Source organism: Strongylocentrotus purpuratus, unplaced genomic scaffold (assembly GCF_000002235.5).
Source record: "Strongylocentrotus purpuratus isolate Spur 01 unplaced genomic scaffold, Spur_5.0 spur5_scaffold_2, whole genome shotgun sequence".
In the NCBI taxonomy this organism is placed as follows: domain Eukaryota; kingdom Metazoa; phylum Echinodermata; class Echinoidea; order Camarodonta; family Strongylocentrotidae; genus Strongylocentrotus; species Strongylocentrotus purpuratus.
The window spans coordinates 8,479,643-8,497,180 of record NW_022145605.1 but is presented as its reverse complement, the minus strand read 5'-3'; the positions used below and the strand labels follow the sequence as shown (position 1 = coordinate 8,497,180).

The window sequence follows — 17,538 nt, the reverse complement described above, 5'->3', positions numbered from 1 at the left end:
TCTACTCTGATTTTGTTGCAAATCCAATCAGATCGCTGCGTTCTGGCCTCGTTGAAGATCCCGATTGCATTCAAGCCTTCCTAGCATCTGTCTCAAATGCCCTCTACATTGCTGAAGCCAGCGATCGAGATTCCACCCTCATCTCCTCCAATGCCATCTTGGCAATGGGCCACGTGGCAGTTCTTTTGAGCGAAACAACTCGTACCATCGAGAGCGTCCAGCAGATTTTCCAGCAACGGTTCTGCACGCCCCCTTCCTCCCTCGATGTGCTGATTGTGGATATGCTAGGATGCCTGGTGCTGGCTGGAAATGTAAGCACATAAATTTCTTTTTTCTGAGACAAAATATAATTATATCAAAATCTTTTTCCTGCCCAAGTGTAAGTATTTGTGTTTGTGTTTATCATTTATATTTGTGTTTATCATATGTATTTTTTTTTCAATGGTAGTTATGAATGGACTTATGATTTAAACTTGATTTACATATTGTGTGAGATAAAGCGATAAAGTAACTGATTCTAAAATGATGATATCTCTTTTTAATGTTATATGCTGCCATTGTTCAACAAGAATGTTTCTCAAACTTTATATTTTAGATGGTCAATAATGATGTCATAGATGCCAGATAATATGAAAGTGTGGAAATATGCCCACTAGATCATTCATCTCAGTCTTTTAAACCGGTGTGATCAAATTAATCGTAAGATAACTATCGCACATATCACATATCAACGGCACCTCTGTTAGTAAGAAATAGGAGTTTGCTAGAGGAGGACTTGCACTCGATTCTGATCAAATGCTATGACACCGTGTCCTGATGTTACATTTTCCTTTTTCCCTTCATTTTCCTCTCTACTTTACTGCTATCATTTCCCACTCGTTTCCCTCTTGTTTCTCTCTCAAGGCTGCTGTAACGCAGGAGGTGATGAATATGTTTATTCAGATCAGTGTCGAAGCCGGATCATCTGATTATGCACCTAACAGCTCTCAGGCTTCACAGAGATTCAGGTAAGTCAGAGATTAACCCTGCGTTCACACTACCAAAATTCAATGTTTCGCCATATGTATGATTCTCGTATAGCTATACAAGTAATTACCTTTTTCTAATCTGAACATCGTCTAAAGAAACGTCCTATAGAGAAATACATGTTTGAGCGTTGTCTTGAACAAAAACTCGATAATAAATCAGGGCCCCTTTTTTTATATAGTCTGAACATATTATCGTACAAAAATTGTATCAATAGGCAGGGCTCGTCGTGAACGTGCAGTAATGATTGTTGTGTTAATTTACCTCTTCAAAAGTAGTTTCTTTATATGATGATGTTGTCTAGTTTGTACGCCCTTTTTCGAAAATACAATGATTGTTTACATGACATTTTTTATACAAGTTTCATATAAATTGTGTAAAGTCTGAACAGGCTACTATTATAAGAACCATGGCTGAGTGGGGCTGCTTCCGGGCTTGATCCAGCCCCTTCCATATTCCATCTTGATATCTTTCTTTCTAGGCATTGCTCCATGTCCATCATCAATGTCCTTGCAAACATAGCAGCATTCATGGATTGAAAGAACGAACAGCAGGAGCTCACTCTAAACCCTCTTTCATATTCCATCTTGATATCTTTCTTTCTAGGCATTGCTCCATGGCTATCATCAATGCCATTGCACACATAGCAGCATTCATGGATTGAGAGAACGAACAGCAAGTCTTAACTCTAAACCCTCTTTCATATTCCATCTTGATTTCTTCCTTTCTAGGCATTGCTCCATGGCTATCATCAATGCCCTTGCAAACATAGCAGCATTTATAGACGGAGAGAACGAACAGCAGGAGCTCTTAGTCCGGCTACTTGAATTATTTGTCCAGCTGGGACTAGAGGGCAAGCGGGCCAGTGAGAGGGCTCCTACAGCTATCAAGGCCTCCAGCAGTGCTGGAAGCTTGGGCATCCTTATTCCTGTCCTTGCAACTGTAAGTGAACTATGTTTTTGTTTCTTTCATTTTTTTAATATTTTGTGTTGTTTATTCATTTTGTTGTGTGTTTTTATAATATTACATTTATAGAGCGCAGAAACTATCCAACATTAAGTATATATATATAGTTTTGAGTCAATTCCTGGTATTGTCTTAACTGCACTCAATGGTTATTTCAGCACTCTGTAGTGAAATGATAACAAGAGACCTGAATTGGCATTTCTTGAAAGGATCTATAGCTTCTTCTTTTTTTTTTATAAGGGAGAAGAGGAAAGCTGTAAAGTTTGCAAAGAGTCCATACCCGCCCCCCCCCCCCACTCAGTGTTATTTAGGGTACGCATATGCTCGTTCCCTCTTTTTGAAAGCACCCCCTATCTGAGGACTGCCAACATTTCCGAACCCCCCTTTCGCGGGCTTTTCGCTGGCTTTTCCTGCCTTGGAGACCCCTAAATCATGAAAAATGGTCAATGTGCCCCCCTTAATTCGGAATAATTTCTTAGGAGTGCAAAGAGATGAGAGAGAAAAAGAAAAAAACACCCCCTTTTTAAAGAAATCTCCGGGTGAAAAGTCAAATACACCCCTTTTTTTACAATTCTCGGGCCGAACTTTGTCGCACGAAAAGTACCCCTTTACCGGACATTTTGGCAACACGCATGCGGTCATTTCGAACCCTGAGTGGGGGGGGCCGGGAGTCCATAATACTGGATGATGATGTTTTGAGGAGATATTGTACACCAGTGAGGAAAACTGAATATACAATACACACTACTGCCACATTGCTGAAATATATGATCAAACTATGGGTTCTTATAGTACTACTATCTACGATTATTACAGCAATTGAGCATATGAGCTGGGACAGGAGTCACATTTTGCATCAGCAGTACCACCCCCCCTCCCCCTCCCTATATTTTTAGTGCTGTAGATGGCTGAATCCCCAAAAGAATTATACAAATGTATTACGTACCGTAATACCTTTTAACAGTGAAAAGCTTTTAATCCTTCTTTAAACTCCAAATAAGTTCATAGATTCCTATCTATACCATAAGGTATCAAGAAACAAATACATGAACATTGTATACTTGTGTGAAGATGACCGATATAGAAAACGATCTTGAAATTTTGTTCCCACCAAAAAATTATGTGATATTAAAGTGCTTGTAATCATGGTAGCACCACATGTCTGATATCCTGTCATGCTGACTGGCTTTGTTTCTTTGTAACTTTTAGTTGATCAAGAGACTGCCACCCATCCAGGACCCAAAGCCTCGCCTTCACAAGTTCTTCAGGGATTTCTGGCTTTACTGTGTGGTCATGGGGTTTGCCGTGGAGGACTCTGGTAAGTAGGCTTGGGATCCAAATCTCAGTTTGTCATTCTCGTCCTTTGCATCCTTCTGTTTTTCTCCTTCATATATTTTTTTACATCTATGTCCATGTATTGCTCCCCTTATACTTTGAAATTCATTTATCCAACATGTACATGTGTACTGTTCCATTGACTAACTATCTTGTAGGTTTTCATATATACTTTTACCCCTATATTTGCTGTGTGCGGATACTGCATTGTACTTTATCACCATGACCGATCTCTTACTGCTACTACCAATTGTAGTACGATGACCACTACTGGTAATACTACTACTACTGCTGCTACTACTACTACTACTACTACAACTACTACTTCTACTACTTCTACACTACTACTATTACTACTACTACTACTGCTGTTGCTGCAGCCACTACTGCTACCACTGCAACCACCACTAGTACTACTACTACTACAACAACCATGACATCTTCTTCTTCTTCTCCACAAGTATCACAGATCACTATACTTCTTTTGCTCCTACTACTATTAATGTATTTTGCTTATGTTACTGTGTCAAACTGTTCCTTTCCTTTGTCACCTTGTCATCTAACCCCATTTACATTTAAAAAAAAACAAGCAAACATATATTGCATGTATGTGTATTTCTCCTTCCTTTACTTTCCCAAGAAGTATTTTGTCTATGTAATATTTCTTTACAGTACTTGAGTGTGTAAGTTAAGGTCATGTACAGTATTGCTTCAAAGCCCCCCCCCCCCCCCCCCCCCCCCCCCAATTGTTTGTCAGATTACATTTTAGGCCACAGCAATATAATCAAAGTGAAACATCAGAATGAGCAAACTTCGAAATCACAAAATAGCACTTTTCCATATTATGAATCAGCATGTATTTCTTTTGTTTGTGTACCTCCTGCTACATGTAAGAAGTTTAACTTTAAATAGATTTCAGAGTGCTTTATCATGGTACCTGGGTCCATAATTGTACAGTGCTAGGAAACATTGTATTAAGGGCTATATAAATGTTACAATTATCATTATCACTATCTTTTTAATTGTGATATAAAGCAATACGGTACATGGCTTTAAGCTATGGTTTTACATGTATCAATGCTAAATTGTGGTATATTTCTAGAATTATCTAATTACTGTCACCTCATGTCCTGAACCTATGCAATTAATCCCATTTATTCAAATATTTTATAATTTGTTTTATCACAATACTTATCTTTAGTATTCATTTTAATGCAGTCGTTGAGGTCTGGTAAATGATGAAACTTATAAAAAAAATTGATAGAAACAAAGTCAGCAGGGAAAAAGAAGATTTGAATATTGCATACAAATGAGGAAATCTAGGTTTGTTCACATGACAATCTAGTGTCTTGTCTCATGTGTTCATGTTTGTGTGTGTGGGTCTTTTTTCAGTAATATGTTTCTTTCAGCAATTTTTTTAAAATACTTTTTTCTGGGTCAAGATATGAGAATTCAAAATGACGGTTACACTTGACAATATAGCATCGTTATCAGACCTCAAGATTGCCTTAGTTGTGTAGATGTGTATTTTTATATACTTTTTCACATTCATATCATATCTTTTAATTTAACTTGTCCATTATTATTACTCCAGTGAAACCCTTTTTCCAACTGGAGATTCCTTTCTGTTGTGATTATTTCTATCAGATTTTCCTTTCTTTCCCTCAGGTATCAAGATTTGGAATATTGTACCTCAAACTACACGCCGTATGACCACATTTTTATTTTATTTTTATTTTTTGGTTCTTGTTATTTTGTTTTTCATCATTTTATTTTTCCTTTCTACCATTCCTTTACATTGTTATGTTTTCATTTCCTTGCCCCTGTCATTAAAAGAAGGTAAATATTGACATTGCGATAAACTGTCACGTCACAAACATTTATAGAAAGCGTTTTAATAGTTAGTTTATGTTTCTCTGTGAAGATGATAATCACAAGATATGTCATATGCCAGTTAGATGAAGCATTGTATATAATAGTATTTACAGGGAGTCATTGGTCAATTGAGGTTGTGTCCACAATGACATCCATTTCAAAATGTGTTTGATTCAAAGAAAGAAAAAAAATTATGACTTTCTGATGTCGTAATGTACCTCAATGCTAACTGGCTAGAATATTAGAAAAGCAAAATATAAGCTAAGGAGGCCATGAATTTGCTCTCTTGTGCTACGAAGATTTAATAGAAGAAGAAGAAAGAAAAAAAAAAATTATGATGTTAATGTTTGCCTTTGCATTACATTCCATCCCTTTGCATCTGTAATTTGTTCTTAGTTTTACCCAAGTCAATGGAATCCTTGTCTAATGACCGTTGGGATGTCCTATTGTTGTAAGCCAGCCACGTCCATGTATTAATGATGGTGGTGATGATGATGATGATGATGATGATGGTGATGATGATGAAGATGATGGTGATGGTGATGATGATGATGATGATGATGATGATTATGATTATGATGGTGGTGATGATGATGATGATCGTGATAGTGGTGATGATGATGACGATATGATAATAATGATAATAACAAAAATCAACATTATCAAGGACATCGTCTTCAACAACAAAAAAATTTAAAATAAAAAAAGTACAAATAATTAAGGAGGACGAAAGGTGGACTTTCCATGGTAAAACATGCAAACAAGACAGACATTCCCTAAAGGTCATTGGATAGGATAACCATTGACATAACCTTTACCCAACCCTCAATTAACCCTGCAAGTTACTCAATCATACAACCTTGAGGAATGGCCCAAATGATTGTTTGTTAATACCATTGTATGATAGAATTGTTCCATTTTAGACATGAATGTGAATGCTCGGTTTTTCCTATGCTAATATTTTGCTTGGAAGCTGTTGAGTATTTTTTAGAATTTTCTTTTAGGGTACTTGATTGTACTCTGCCGTCTTGTGCACTTTGTACAGCTGTATGTATTGTAAGAGAATGAAATTATTTGATTGAAGATTTTATTTTGTTGAACATGTTTTGTTTAATACTACTTTGTTTCTGTTAGGAAATTTTTGCCTGGAGTCTAGTTTAATTTGATTCGTTTGTTTGTGATTGCATGTGACTGAAATTTGAAGATCTGCTTGGATATCTGATTTCAAAGAATTGACACACCTGAGTATTCTGTGCTAATTATTACATTATTGATAACTGTGATTTTAGAATGAATTTCAATTGTATTTTACTCAGGGACACAACATTACATCATATATTTTTAGATTGTGTATTCAGCCTAACAAGAATTGGAAGATTACTAAAGAAATTAATCCTTAAAAGTTGAACAAATGGTACAAAAGTTGGACAAATGGTACAAGCAAATTGGTAATCAAAGAAGTTACATATATGATGAAAGAAAATGTGATGCACCTCAGATTTCAAGTACTCATTGGTCTGGCATATTGTCTGTTTTAAGCCAGAAGGGCATTAACTCTGTTCAAGCTGGGGGGGGGGGGGGGACAGAAAAAATAATAAATTGATGCCCTCCTACATGTTGCTCCAAACAGACTATTCACTGCACAGAGACAGATGTAGATGCAATCCCACCGCACACTGAACTAAACAATTCTTCTGCGATCTGATTTTTAAAAGAAAGCATTTGAATTGGATATGGAAATTTAAACAAATTACATCTTACTTATCGAGGTTGTGAATAATGAAAATTTTCGGCAATTTATGACTTCTATTGTGTGTGAATGCCAAATTGGCTTCAACACGTAGACGATCACAAGTCTAAAATGATGTCACTGCAATTTTTAGCCAATATGAGCTTTGATCTCTAAAGAAAGCTTTAATACTCATTTGAAGTATTGTGAACCTCGATTATTAATTTTATGTGTCTGAATGTTTATAGCAAATGCTATTGCAAGTTCTTTAAAAATTGGATCGTAGTCAGGTCGTGTTTGGTGGGCTTCAGTTGTTTGTACAGTTGTACATTTACATGCTTTGCTTAATAGCAATGATCAGTCTGTGAATAAGACAATTTTCATGTACATGTAGCAATGTTGAATTGGCAGACAAGCATTTTAGTACCATTTACAGTTCATCCTTACAGGTATTCTGTGAGGTCCAACAAATGCCGTTGAAAATAAATAAGTCATACCGATTAACAGTAAAATCTGGTGTGACATGAAATGATTTCAAAACAAAGTAGACTTTCAGATAACACACATTACAACAACAATACAATTAATGGTACATGAGTTGTACAGTTGTACTGTATGTAGTCTAAAATGTTCTTTGTATTGTAATATTGCTTAAAATTCATGCCATGAATTTAAAGATCTATTAGATGTTGGTAAAACCATGTCATTTGTTAGCTTTGTTTTAGAATGCAATGTATTATCAACACATATATTTAGTTCAGTTAATTTTTTCTTTGGTCACACATTTTATTTTGTTAGATAAAATTTGTGACTACTTTTTTTAATTGCTTTGAATGAAGCACACTGCATGGATCTGTTCTTGACACATGTAATGTGTATGTAGATACTCTGCTTCACACCATGCACAGCCATATGACATAATAAAGAGAAATAAGTCAAGAAGTAATCCTTAGAATACCATTCTTCTCTGTTACAGGTCTCTGGCCCAAAGAGTGGTACGAGGGAGTCTGTCACATCGCCGCAAAGTCTCCCCTCCTTACGTCCAGTCCTGGTGAACATCTGAGATCCGAGCTACAGTACAACTCCGCTCTCAGGAACGATAGCATGACATATGTGAGTGTCACACTCCACTTTTCTATTGCATTCAACTGATTTTCACATTCATGGTTGAGTCCACATAAAGTCCGATGGGAGTACTGCTGACTAACAGCCCAATCTTGCTACCTTTCATACTTCAACTTGCTAAACAACTTAGTATCTCCAATGTCCTTTTGTGATTTTTGGCTTGCATACAAGACCATGCCTTATTCTTACCTTTTATGATATTTCTCACCTCTGCCATCCTGTTGTATAATAATAATAATAATAATAATAATAGGCACATCTATAGCGCCATCTATCTAGATAATTCTATTCCGAGGCACACTTATTACCCTGAACATACATCCCATCCAGGAGATGACATTTTGATCCACATCATTGGTTGGTTGGTTTGTTGGTTTGATTTACCTGACTGCTATTATAGAGAGCATGTGTATTCTTGTAAGGAAGCACCCAGGGGACTGACAGCTTTAAGTCCTCTTGGAGGGACTTGGTAATGAGGATTAATGCACTAGGGCACTAGCATATCGAATTGGTTTCAAACAAACATCACTGTTACGAGATTACTACTCTTCCGATGAGCCATCCACGGTTCGAGTCCCGCCGCCGCACAAATGTCTTTTGGCAAGACATTGATCTACATTTGCCACACTCCACCCAGGTGAAGTAAATGGGTACCTGGTAGGAATTTAATCCTTGATATGCAGCGTGCGTAACAGCTGCACTGCTAAAGCTAGGGTAATTATGCTGCATTATTGTACAGCGCTTAGAGACTTTTGATAAAGTAAGTGTTAGGCGCTTTATAAGCAAGGATAATTATTATTATTATTATAATAATAATAATATTTTTTTATCTTTTTATAAAGCGCTTAATAAAATGGTATTAAGAATGTCCGCTGATGTTCTAAACCTATTCTTGTTAAACCTCCATTACCGAGTCCCTTGGACAGAACCTAAAACCATGGGCTGTCTAGGATACTCGCCTACAAATATATCCTCGCTCTTTCAGCATTTGGGCAAATAATTCATTAATCAAAATCAAAGCTGATCTTCATGCTTTCTGTCCTCCAACCAACCAGAACGACCTGAACGAGCTCCGTCAGAACATCCTGGGCCTGATGGAGCATTCCCCAGAGGTCACCGTCATCGTCAACAAGCTCAACTTTGCCCAGTGTACCTACCTGCTCTCTGTGCATAGGCTGGAGACCCTGCGGGTGAGTAACGCCGTCCCCACCAGCTTCGCAGCAGTCTTCAGCTACCTGGAAGACAAGGCGATCATCAAGGACAAGGCTGGCATGTGGCAGTGTCTCCTGGCATCCTTCGACAAGGTCTTCGACATGTTCTTGGATATCAAGGCCAAAATGGTAAGGTTTTTTATATTAGCTTAAAAAATAGAACAAAACACAGCGGTTTACCACATTGTGTATGAATACATGTTAAACGTGAGAACACCCTTTATTATCAATTTTCTTGTGGTAAGTACTTGAAGGCCCTGTAATATAAAAAGATACTATTAATTTTTATCTCCTTGGATCAATCGTAACTTTATGATGGTAGTAACTGAGGTTTCATTTTATGTTACAGATGGATTTAAGATTGGAGATACAATTGACTTTAACGATTGATGGTATAATTCAATTTTTACGTAATATGGCCCCTGGAGTGTAGGCGGTGGAGGCGTGTCCATGTACTTGTTGATGAGTGGTTTCCAGATGTCGTTAATATATAATCCTGAGTCTTGGGGCACAGAGTTGCATTTTTTATTGACAGTTGCTCCACTGTCAATTTCCTACAGGAACCAAATTCTTAAATTCAACCCTAGACCCAACACTATTTTCAACTCGTAACTGTAAACCTAATCTGAAACCCAATAGCAAACTTAACCATATATCTTTGATGAAATAAAACTGAGAGAATTGTCACCGGAGCAAACCTTGCATCACCAGCGCTTGTTTGTGTTTGTACCATCTTTAGCCCCGTACTGAGGAGAGGGAGAAGGAGCTGGTCCATCACGCTCAGTTCCTGCTCGTCAAGTTCAATCATGTCCTGAAACAGATCAGGAAGGTTGCTGATAAATACCTTTCAAGACTTGTAGACAGGTAAGGCTAAATCTCATACTGCTACTACTACTACTACTACTACGAAGGGGAGCCGTATGTCTGCACTCTCAATATTTCTGTCGACAATAGTGACAAATTTCCAATCGTATTCTTCTTCTCCTCCTCCTCCTCCTCCTCCTCCTCCTCCTCCTCCTCCTCCTCTTCTTCTTGTCCTTCTTCTTCCCTTCCTCTTTCCTTTTCGCTTTCTTCTTCTTCTTCAACATCTTGAGAATGTTGTTGAAAGATCTCAATATTTTAATTCTACACCAACCCTGTAAACAGTTAGTACCTTCTCGTTTTCTCATTCTATCAGGTTTCCTCAGTTACTGTGGAATGGTGATGTCCTTTGGAGCATGCTGGACCTCCTGCAGCTCTTGTCCAAGCAGCACCAAAAGACAGAATCCTTAATGAGTCCTTGATCGAATTTTCTAATTATTATATCATGTGTAAACACTTCTTTCATTCCACTTTCCTTCAACCTCTTTTCTATCAGGTTTCCTCAGTTACTGTGGAATGGTGATGTCCTTTGGAGCATGCTTGATCTCCTGCAGCTCTTGTCCAAGCAGCACCAGAAGACAGAATCCTTAACGAGTAAAGATATTTTACTCTTATATCATGTGTAAACCCTTCTTTCATTCCACTTTCTGCAACATCTTTTCTATTAGGTTTCCTCAGTTACTGTGGAATGGTGATGTTCTTTGGAGCATGCTGGACCTCCTGCAGCTCTTGTCCAAGGCGGCTGCAGAGGAGAGTCTTCAGGAGGTCAGAGAGTTCCCGGTTTTCAAGGGCATGTTCATGCTGACAGTAATGGACACCAAGGAATCAAGAGAGGTACGGCTAGATTTTTTGCTCAGCGTTCAATTTCCATGACTGCTAAGATAGCATGTGTATAGAGTACCGAAGTGTGACGTCATAAGGGCCAAGTAGCAAGGTTGCTGGTTCCAAACAATTTTGTGTTAATGGTGATCACACCAGCCCCAAACATTGAATTGCCCTGCTCCAGCCTGTTGCTTGAATGATTTTACAGTGGACCTCATGAGCAGGCTCTGTTGTTTAGAACCAGTAACCAGGACGATGAGCGAGTATGATGTTAGCACTTTGGTACTCTATACTTGTAAATAAGCAACCAGGGGACCGATGGCTTTAAGTCCTCTCTCCGAAGGCTTGGTCATAATATAATGATTAATGCCTTACCGTAGGCACTAGCACATAGACATGGTTTTGATCCTAGGACCTTACTTTTACAAGACCACTGCACGACCACTTAACTATTGCACCTCCTATGCATAGCTATGCCTAACCCTATATCTTTGATTTAATAAAGCTCAGAGCAAAAGTGGCAAAAATATAAACAGGAAGAAAATGTGTGATTGCTTGTAAAAGTTGTATACAAATTATTTAACAATGTTTGAGTTTGAGTTTGAGGTTATTGGTATTTTGATCATGAATTGTATTTGTATATGTGTTGATTTGCCAAATATAGAACTGAACATTATTTTATTCAAGATGATGATTTTGATGATAATCATAATCTTCTGATTAAACAGGGCATTGTCCGTGACTTTGCGGCCCGTTGCGGAGGTATTTTCCAGGAGGCCGTGAAGTGGGCGGCCTCTGCGACGCGCTCTCACATCCAGCAGTACATCATCCATCTGGAGAACTCCTCGGACAGTCTCTCACAGCGTAGCACCCTGGAGCTCGCCACGGAGAGTGCCCTCCAGTGTGCAGGATTCAACAAAGGACTCACCGCATCTGTGAGTTTGAAATCATGCTTCTTTTCATATACAGTCAACCTGCTTTAGTGACCACCTGTCTACAAAGACCACATTTTTTGTTTCCCTTGAAAATGGTTTCTCATTGAAACGTGTACTGAAGGAACCTGTCTACAAAGACCACTTTCTCTTGTTTCCCTTCGGTGGTTGCCATAGACAGGTTTGACTGTATTTGTTTTTGCCACATTCTACCATTTAAAAGGCATTATAGAAGTCTCCCTGATTGTAATCATAATAGTAGGATTGCATATGATGCCTTTTGCTGTAGGATACAAAGGTCTTATCATTAACCTTTTTGCCACGCGGGCTGATTGACACAATATGAAACAAAAAGATGATTACTCCAGTGAATTAGGAATGTAACTTCTAATATTTTGATCTATTTCCATTCTAACTTCTTGATAAGAACTTAAACGCACATTTGTGAAGTCCATACAGACTGTATTTATTTGTTTGTTGTTGTTTTTTGCTTGAGGGGGAATGCATCAGGCCTTTGAATAAATGTATAATCTTGTCTTTAACAGGGTACCGACAGTTTGACCAGTGAGTCAGCCAACTTTGTATCAGTGATGAGCCTAAGGAGCAGATTCGCTGGAGAGGTAATATAGATTCTCCTTTAAGAGAAGGTGGAATAAATACTTCCTAAGTTACATAGAAAAAGGCCTTGCATCATGATTCATGCCCCTACGTATTACTGCATTAAATGCACTAAATTCAAATGAGCTTGTGCTTCATGTTGAACTTTTTCATAACTTTAGACTGTCTAACTCCAATTGCAATTTTCATCTGAAAGGCATTGTTAATGATGTTAAATCTGAAAAGCATGGCCCTACGTGTTATTGGTTTCTGTGATATGGTGTAATATTGAAGCCCTAAAAAAATTGTGCTTCAAAATGATCATGAAGTACCTCAAAAAAGTAAAAATCTTTGAGTGATCAGTTTTACCATACCGGTACTCTTTTTCCCCAATAGACTGTAGTGTTGTAAAAACCGTTAGGAAAACGAAAAATTTAATTTCTTTATCCAATCATATATATTTTGAAAATCAGACAGGCGATCGGCTGATAAAAGTCATTGGATTCCTGAATGACCTACAGGTTTATAATTATGATTACAGCATGAGCTAAATCCAGGATTTTGTTTCAGAATCTAAGGCAATGTTACTGAGTCACTTTAAGTGCAGAGTACCATTTCCCTTCTGTTTAACGTTTCTTTCAGGTATCAGGCATGAAAGCAATCTACACCGACGCAGGGCCTGGAGGTTTGAGTCTATCTCATGTACTGAATAAACAGCTTGACAAGGCGTGTGATGCGAAGAAGATAGATGCTTTCACTAATTCTATGTTCAGAGTCTGTGCCCTCCTCATCTCAAGTGAAGGTAAGAGGTGTTCATATTGTAGAGGTGTTGTGGTCTAGTGGATAAGTCACCTGACTGCAGATCACAAGGTCAGGGGTTCCAGTCCCCCCGCGGCACTAGTGTCCTTTGGCAAGACGTTAATCGACATTTGCCACTTTCTACCCAGGTGTTAAAGTGGTGCCTGGTATGATGCGAAAGTTAGATGAGCAAATGTGCACTTGCAAAAATGATGCCTGACTGGAATTCTCCCCAGGGAGTTGAGAATGTGCATACATTGTGTGCGGGTAAGCCTGAATCCAAAGCCGAAAATTATTATTTATATTAATAAAGTACAGGCAACAATGATAGATTGTGAATGACCGAAGATATGACAGGGAAGAAAGAGTGAGAGAGGGGAGGGGGTAAAGATAGAAGGAAAGAAAGGTCGAGGTGATTGGACAGACAGAAATAGCAAGTATCAGTATCACAAAGCACTTTTATAGAGGTCCACAAAGAGAGGGGAGAGAGAGACAGAGAGACAAGCAGTCAAAAAGACAGATGGGTAATCTAGAAGACAGAGAGATACAGAGAAAATAGAGATAGAGACTTTATATTCATATTTTTAGACCTGCTTTTTAAAACAAACAATTCATATTTTGTTACAAACTGATACAAGGCATGTAATCCATTCATATAATGTACATGTGAGTGTGTCATTCATATTTGTCACATGTACACCGTTTAAATGTAAGTATATTTTATGTAATTTGTTTAAGAAACGCGCCACACCCCATCTAGCGGCACCCTTTTATCAAAGAATTGTATTTCCAATGTTTACTCTATTGTGACAAAGTTTGGTAATATAGACCTTTCATTCATTCATCCATTCATTGATTTACTTGATGCCCTGTAGGTGTGGATAGATACCTGTTGTATAGCCTGTGCAGGGCGCCTGTCAGGCTCTTCACAACACACGCTATGGAGAAGGCTGTTGCATGCTGGGAATGGCTGCTGGCTGCCAGATCGGACATGGAACTGCAGGTAAAGAGAAACAAATCATTACTACAATCATTACTCCTGTAGAGGTGTCTTGGATGATTGGATATGTCACCGGACTGTGGATCACAAAGTCCACGGTTCAAGTCCCACCGCGGCACTAATTTATTTGGCAAGACATTGATCTACATTTGCTACTCTCCACCCAGGTGTTAAATGGGTACCCGGTAGGATGCGAAAGCTAATGTGCTTAGATTAGCAAGTGTGCGCTTGTAAAAATTACGCCTGGCTGGAATGCTCCCCAGGGAGTGGAGAATGTGCGTACATTGCATGCGGGTATGCCTGAATCCGATGACCGGGGTAATAATATGATTGCAGGGCCCTCGGGGAGAACAGTATGAATACTGATGAGGCTACCCTGGGTAAACAAGATATATTATTATTATTATTATTATTATTATTATTACTACAGGATAGAAGAGATATTCTGAGAAAGCCCTAAGTTCACCTGCTAGAAATAGATTTATCCCAGGACAATGTTGTTTTTTTATTTTTTTTTTTATCCAAACTATTCTCACAATTATTAAGTAAAATGGATATTTGAATTTTGTTTGTATATTTTCTCATGTTTCATGCATAGATTTTTAGACACACGATTTTTATAATTTCTTCAATATTGGAAGGGATGAGATTCCTCGGCCAATCGATTGGTGGAATAACCTTTCCAAAGAGAAGGAATTTGGGAGCTCCTGTTTTTATAATGCCCCAATAAATTGAGACATTTAAAATTAAATTCTGTGCCAAAGAAATCAAGATATACATGTATGAGAGATAAAAGTTTTGCTTTCAATGTACTGGTACATGTAGTAAATTGGAAATACAACTGTATTTTTTCTTGTTGATAGTTAATGCGTGAGATGGCCGGAGCATGGCAGATGAGCATGGACAACAGACTTGGTCTGTTCTCTATTGATGTTGAAGATCCCAGTCCTCTGGCAGCCATCAGTGGCGATGATGTCCCTGACCCCAAACACCCAAACGCTACACCACATCACATCTGGACCCAGGTAGGCCAATACATTGAAACCTGCTTCAGCAAACACCTGTATAAAAAGGGCACATGTCTATAAATACTGTATACCTTGTCTCCGTTGTTGTATACAGAATTCTACACATGAGCACTATGTTGAATAGTTGACTGTTTTGACATTTTTAGTTGGTACCAGGTACTTTTGACATGCCATGCAAAGATTTTGTGATTTGTGTACAATGCAGCCACTCTAGAAAGAAGTAAACTCTTCTTCTTGTGCTTCTTGATCTTCTTGTTCTTGTTCTTGTTCTTGTTCTTGTTCTTCTCCTTCTACTCCTCCTCCATCTTTTTTTACTTCTTCTACCTTTTTTTCCTTCTTTATTTCTTCTTTTCCTTCTACTCCTCATCCTCCTTTTTTTTCTTTAATATCATCTTCATCATTATTCAACATCACTCTTACACTCTCTTTGCAGTTCTTACACCAGCGCCTGGAGAGCATCAAGTACAGCAGCATCAACGTGGTGGAGATCTTCATCTCCATCCTGCATCGCTCCCTACCCATGCAGGTCGGTCAGACAAAGGGCGCCCTCTCCAGGCACATCGCTGCCATGGGCCCCCGTTTCCGCCTGCTCTGTATGGGACTGTCCCTCCTGCAGGGGGATATCCTGCCCAGCAGTACAGGCAAGAACGTCTTGAGAGAAAGGATCTACTCGGCTGCTTTCGACTTCTTCAGGTGACTTTGCTATGGTCATTTCTATTTGTGATTCAATGAAAAAGTTCCTTTTGTTTTAGTCTAAAGGATGATATACATGTATTTATTCAAACTTGGCAAACAAATGTTTATATCTTGAATATTTTTTTTCTTCATTAGAGTTGTGAAGTAAATTTATAGAAATTGTAAAATGTAAAAAGTGATAAATGACCAGCGTCAAGCATTCAAATTAGGTCTTGAAAGATTTTAAAGTGCTTCTACCATAGATAGGGTACATCTTGGTGTCTTACAGAAAATTTCCAATGATTTTATGTACTTATAGCCATACATTTTAAAGTTTGAGTACAACAATTTTCAAGCACAGGGTCAAAAATATATTCAAACAATGAAGGTTTACTAAACCACACACTACTATTGCAAACTTCAAACTTGACCAAAAGTAAGATATCTATTCAAGAATAATTGTGTGCTGCAGTCAAGAACCAACCCATAAGCTAATTAGATATCTAGTACATACTTTTAACTTCGTCCAAATCGGTTTCACTGTATTTGACCCTTCTCATCTTACATACATCTTGCAGTGTTGCTCCGGTATGCCCTACCCAGTCTGTGAGTGAGCTAAGGGAAGACATCAGTATTCTCATCAAGTTCTTCCATGCCATGCTGGCAGAGAAGAAGTACCTCAGAGGTACCACAGCTGTGGTACAAGGTTAGTCAAGACCAATGTTGCTTCAGGTCAGATTTACCTAGTACAAAGCTTAGAATTCATTGTCAATCATTTAATCATTATTACATCGCTTAGTAACAATTTTTTTGCCCCTTGGTTTCTCTAAAAATATTTATAAACATATGGGATGTATCTTATTGCCACACTAGAAACTTGTGTGTGCAAGAAAAATTAATGAGTGGTTCAGATTCACAAAATTTCCTGATTCATGAATCACATCACTAGAATTTCGCTATGCACAAACGTTTCAATGTTAACTGTCTATCTTACATACCTTGTTTAATCTTTGTATTTATTCCTTGTTTTAATGTAAACACAAGGTAAGCTGTATATAGTATACACTTTCAACAGTAAGCTTGAAATATTTGGAACATTTAACTGTTCTCCCAAACCTGCAGAGTCCGAGGATGTCCACACACTAGGCATCATCCCAGCCGACCTGCGAGCCAGCAACGAGTACCTCAACGCCAGGCCAACAGCAGGGCGCCCTCAGGGTTGGATGAACACCATGCCGCTGTCGAGTAACATGTCCATTGTGTCCAAGAGGTCATCGGTCACCAGGAAGAGCGGAGAGGTCGGAGCCAAGTATGCCAAGGAGTACATGAAGAGAAGGAATCTTATCCTCTCTTTGCTGGTATGTACCCTCATCATGATATTCTTCAGTAAAAGTGTAAAAATCAGATAAAATAGATGGAAGACAAAAAGTTTGGGCCAAAATTAACAACAAATGACGACTTTTTTTTAGGGGGAATTAGTTGTGCTTTTAGCAAAACTAATCTAGTTAGTGTTTGATTTAACTTTCTTAGATAGTGAAGATTGTGGTAGAATGATGTA

General features: G+C 38.2%; 1 protein-coding gene across 1 annotated transcript in view; it reads left to right on the top strand.

Annotated features, from left to right (window-relative positions):
- Positions 1–17,538, top strand: part of LOC105445366 (phosphatidylinositol 4-kinase alpha) — a 32,412-nt gene that overhangs the window by 2,901 nt on the left and 11,973 nt on the right. The window contains exons 6-21 of the mRNA XM_030991581.1: positions 32–311; positions 904–1,007; positions 1,758–1,968; positions 3,202–3,310; positions 7,908–8,044; positions 9,112–9,396; positions 10,007–10,131; positions 10,797–10,962; positions 11,679–11,885; positions 12,428–12,502; positions 13,122–13,281; positions 14,153–14,280; positions 15,141–15,302; positions 15,739–15,998; positions 16,559–16,665; positions 17,103–17,338. Of these exons, the coding sequence (XP_030847441.1) occupies positions 32–311; positions 904–1,007; positions 1,758–1,968; positions 3,202–3,310; positions 7,908–8,044; positions 9,112–9,396; positions 10,007–10,131; positions 10,797–10,962; positions 11,679–11,885; positions 12,428–12,502; positions 13,122–13,281; positions 14,153–14,280; positions 15,141–15,302; positions 15,739–15,998; positions 16,559–16,665; positions 17,103–17,338 (2,752 nt within the window). The remainder of the gene's footprint in view (positions 1–31; positions 312–903; positions 1,008–1,757; positions 1,969–3,201; positions 3,311–7,907; positions 8,045–9,111; positions 9,397–10,006; positions 10,132–10,796; positions 10,963–11,678; positions 11,886–12,427; positions 12,503–13,121; positions 13,282–14,152; positions 14,281–15,140; positions 15,303–15,738; positions 15,999–16,558; positions 16,666–17,102; positions 17,339–17,538) is intronic.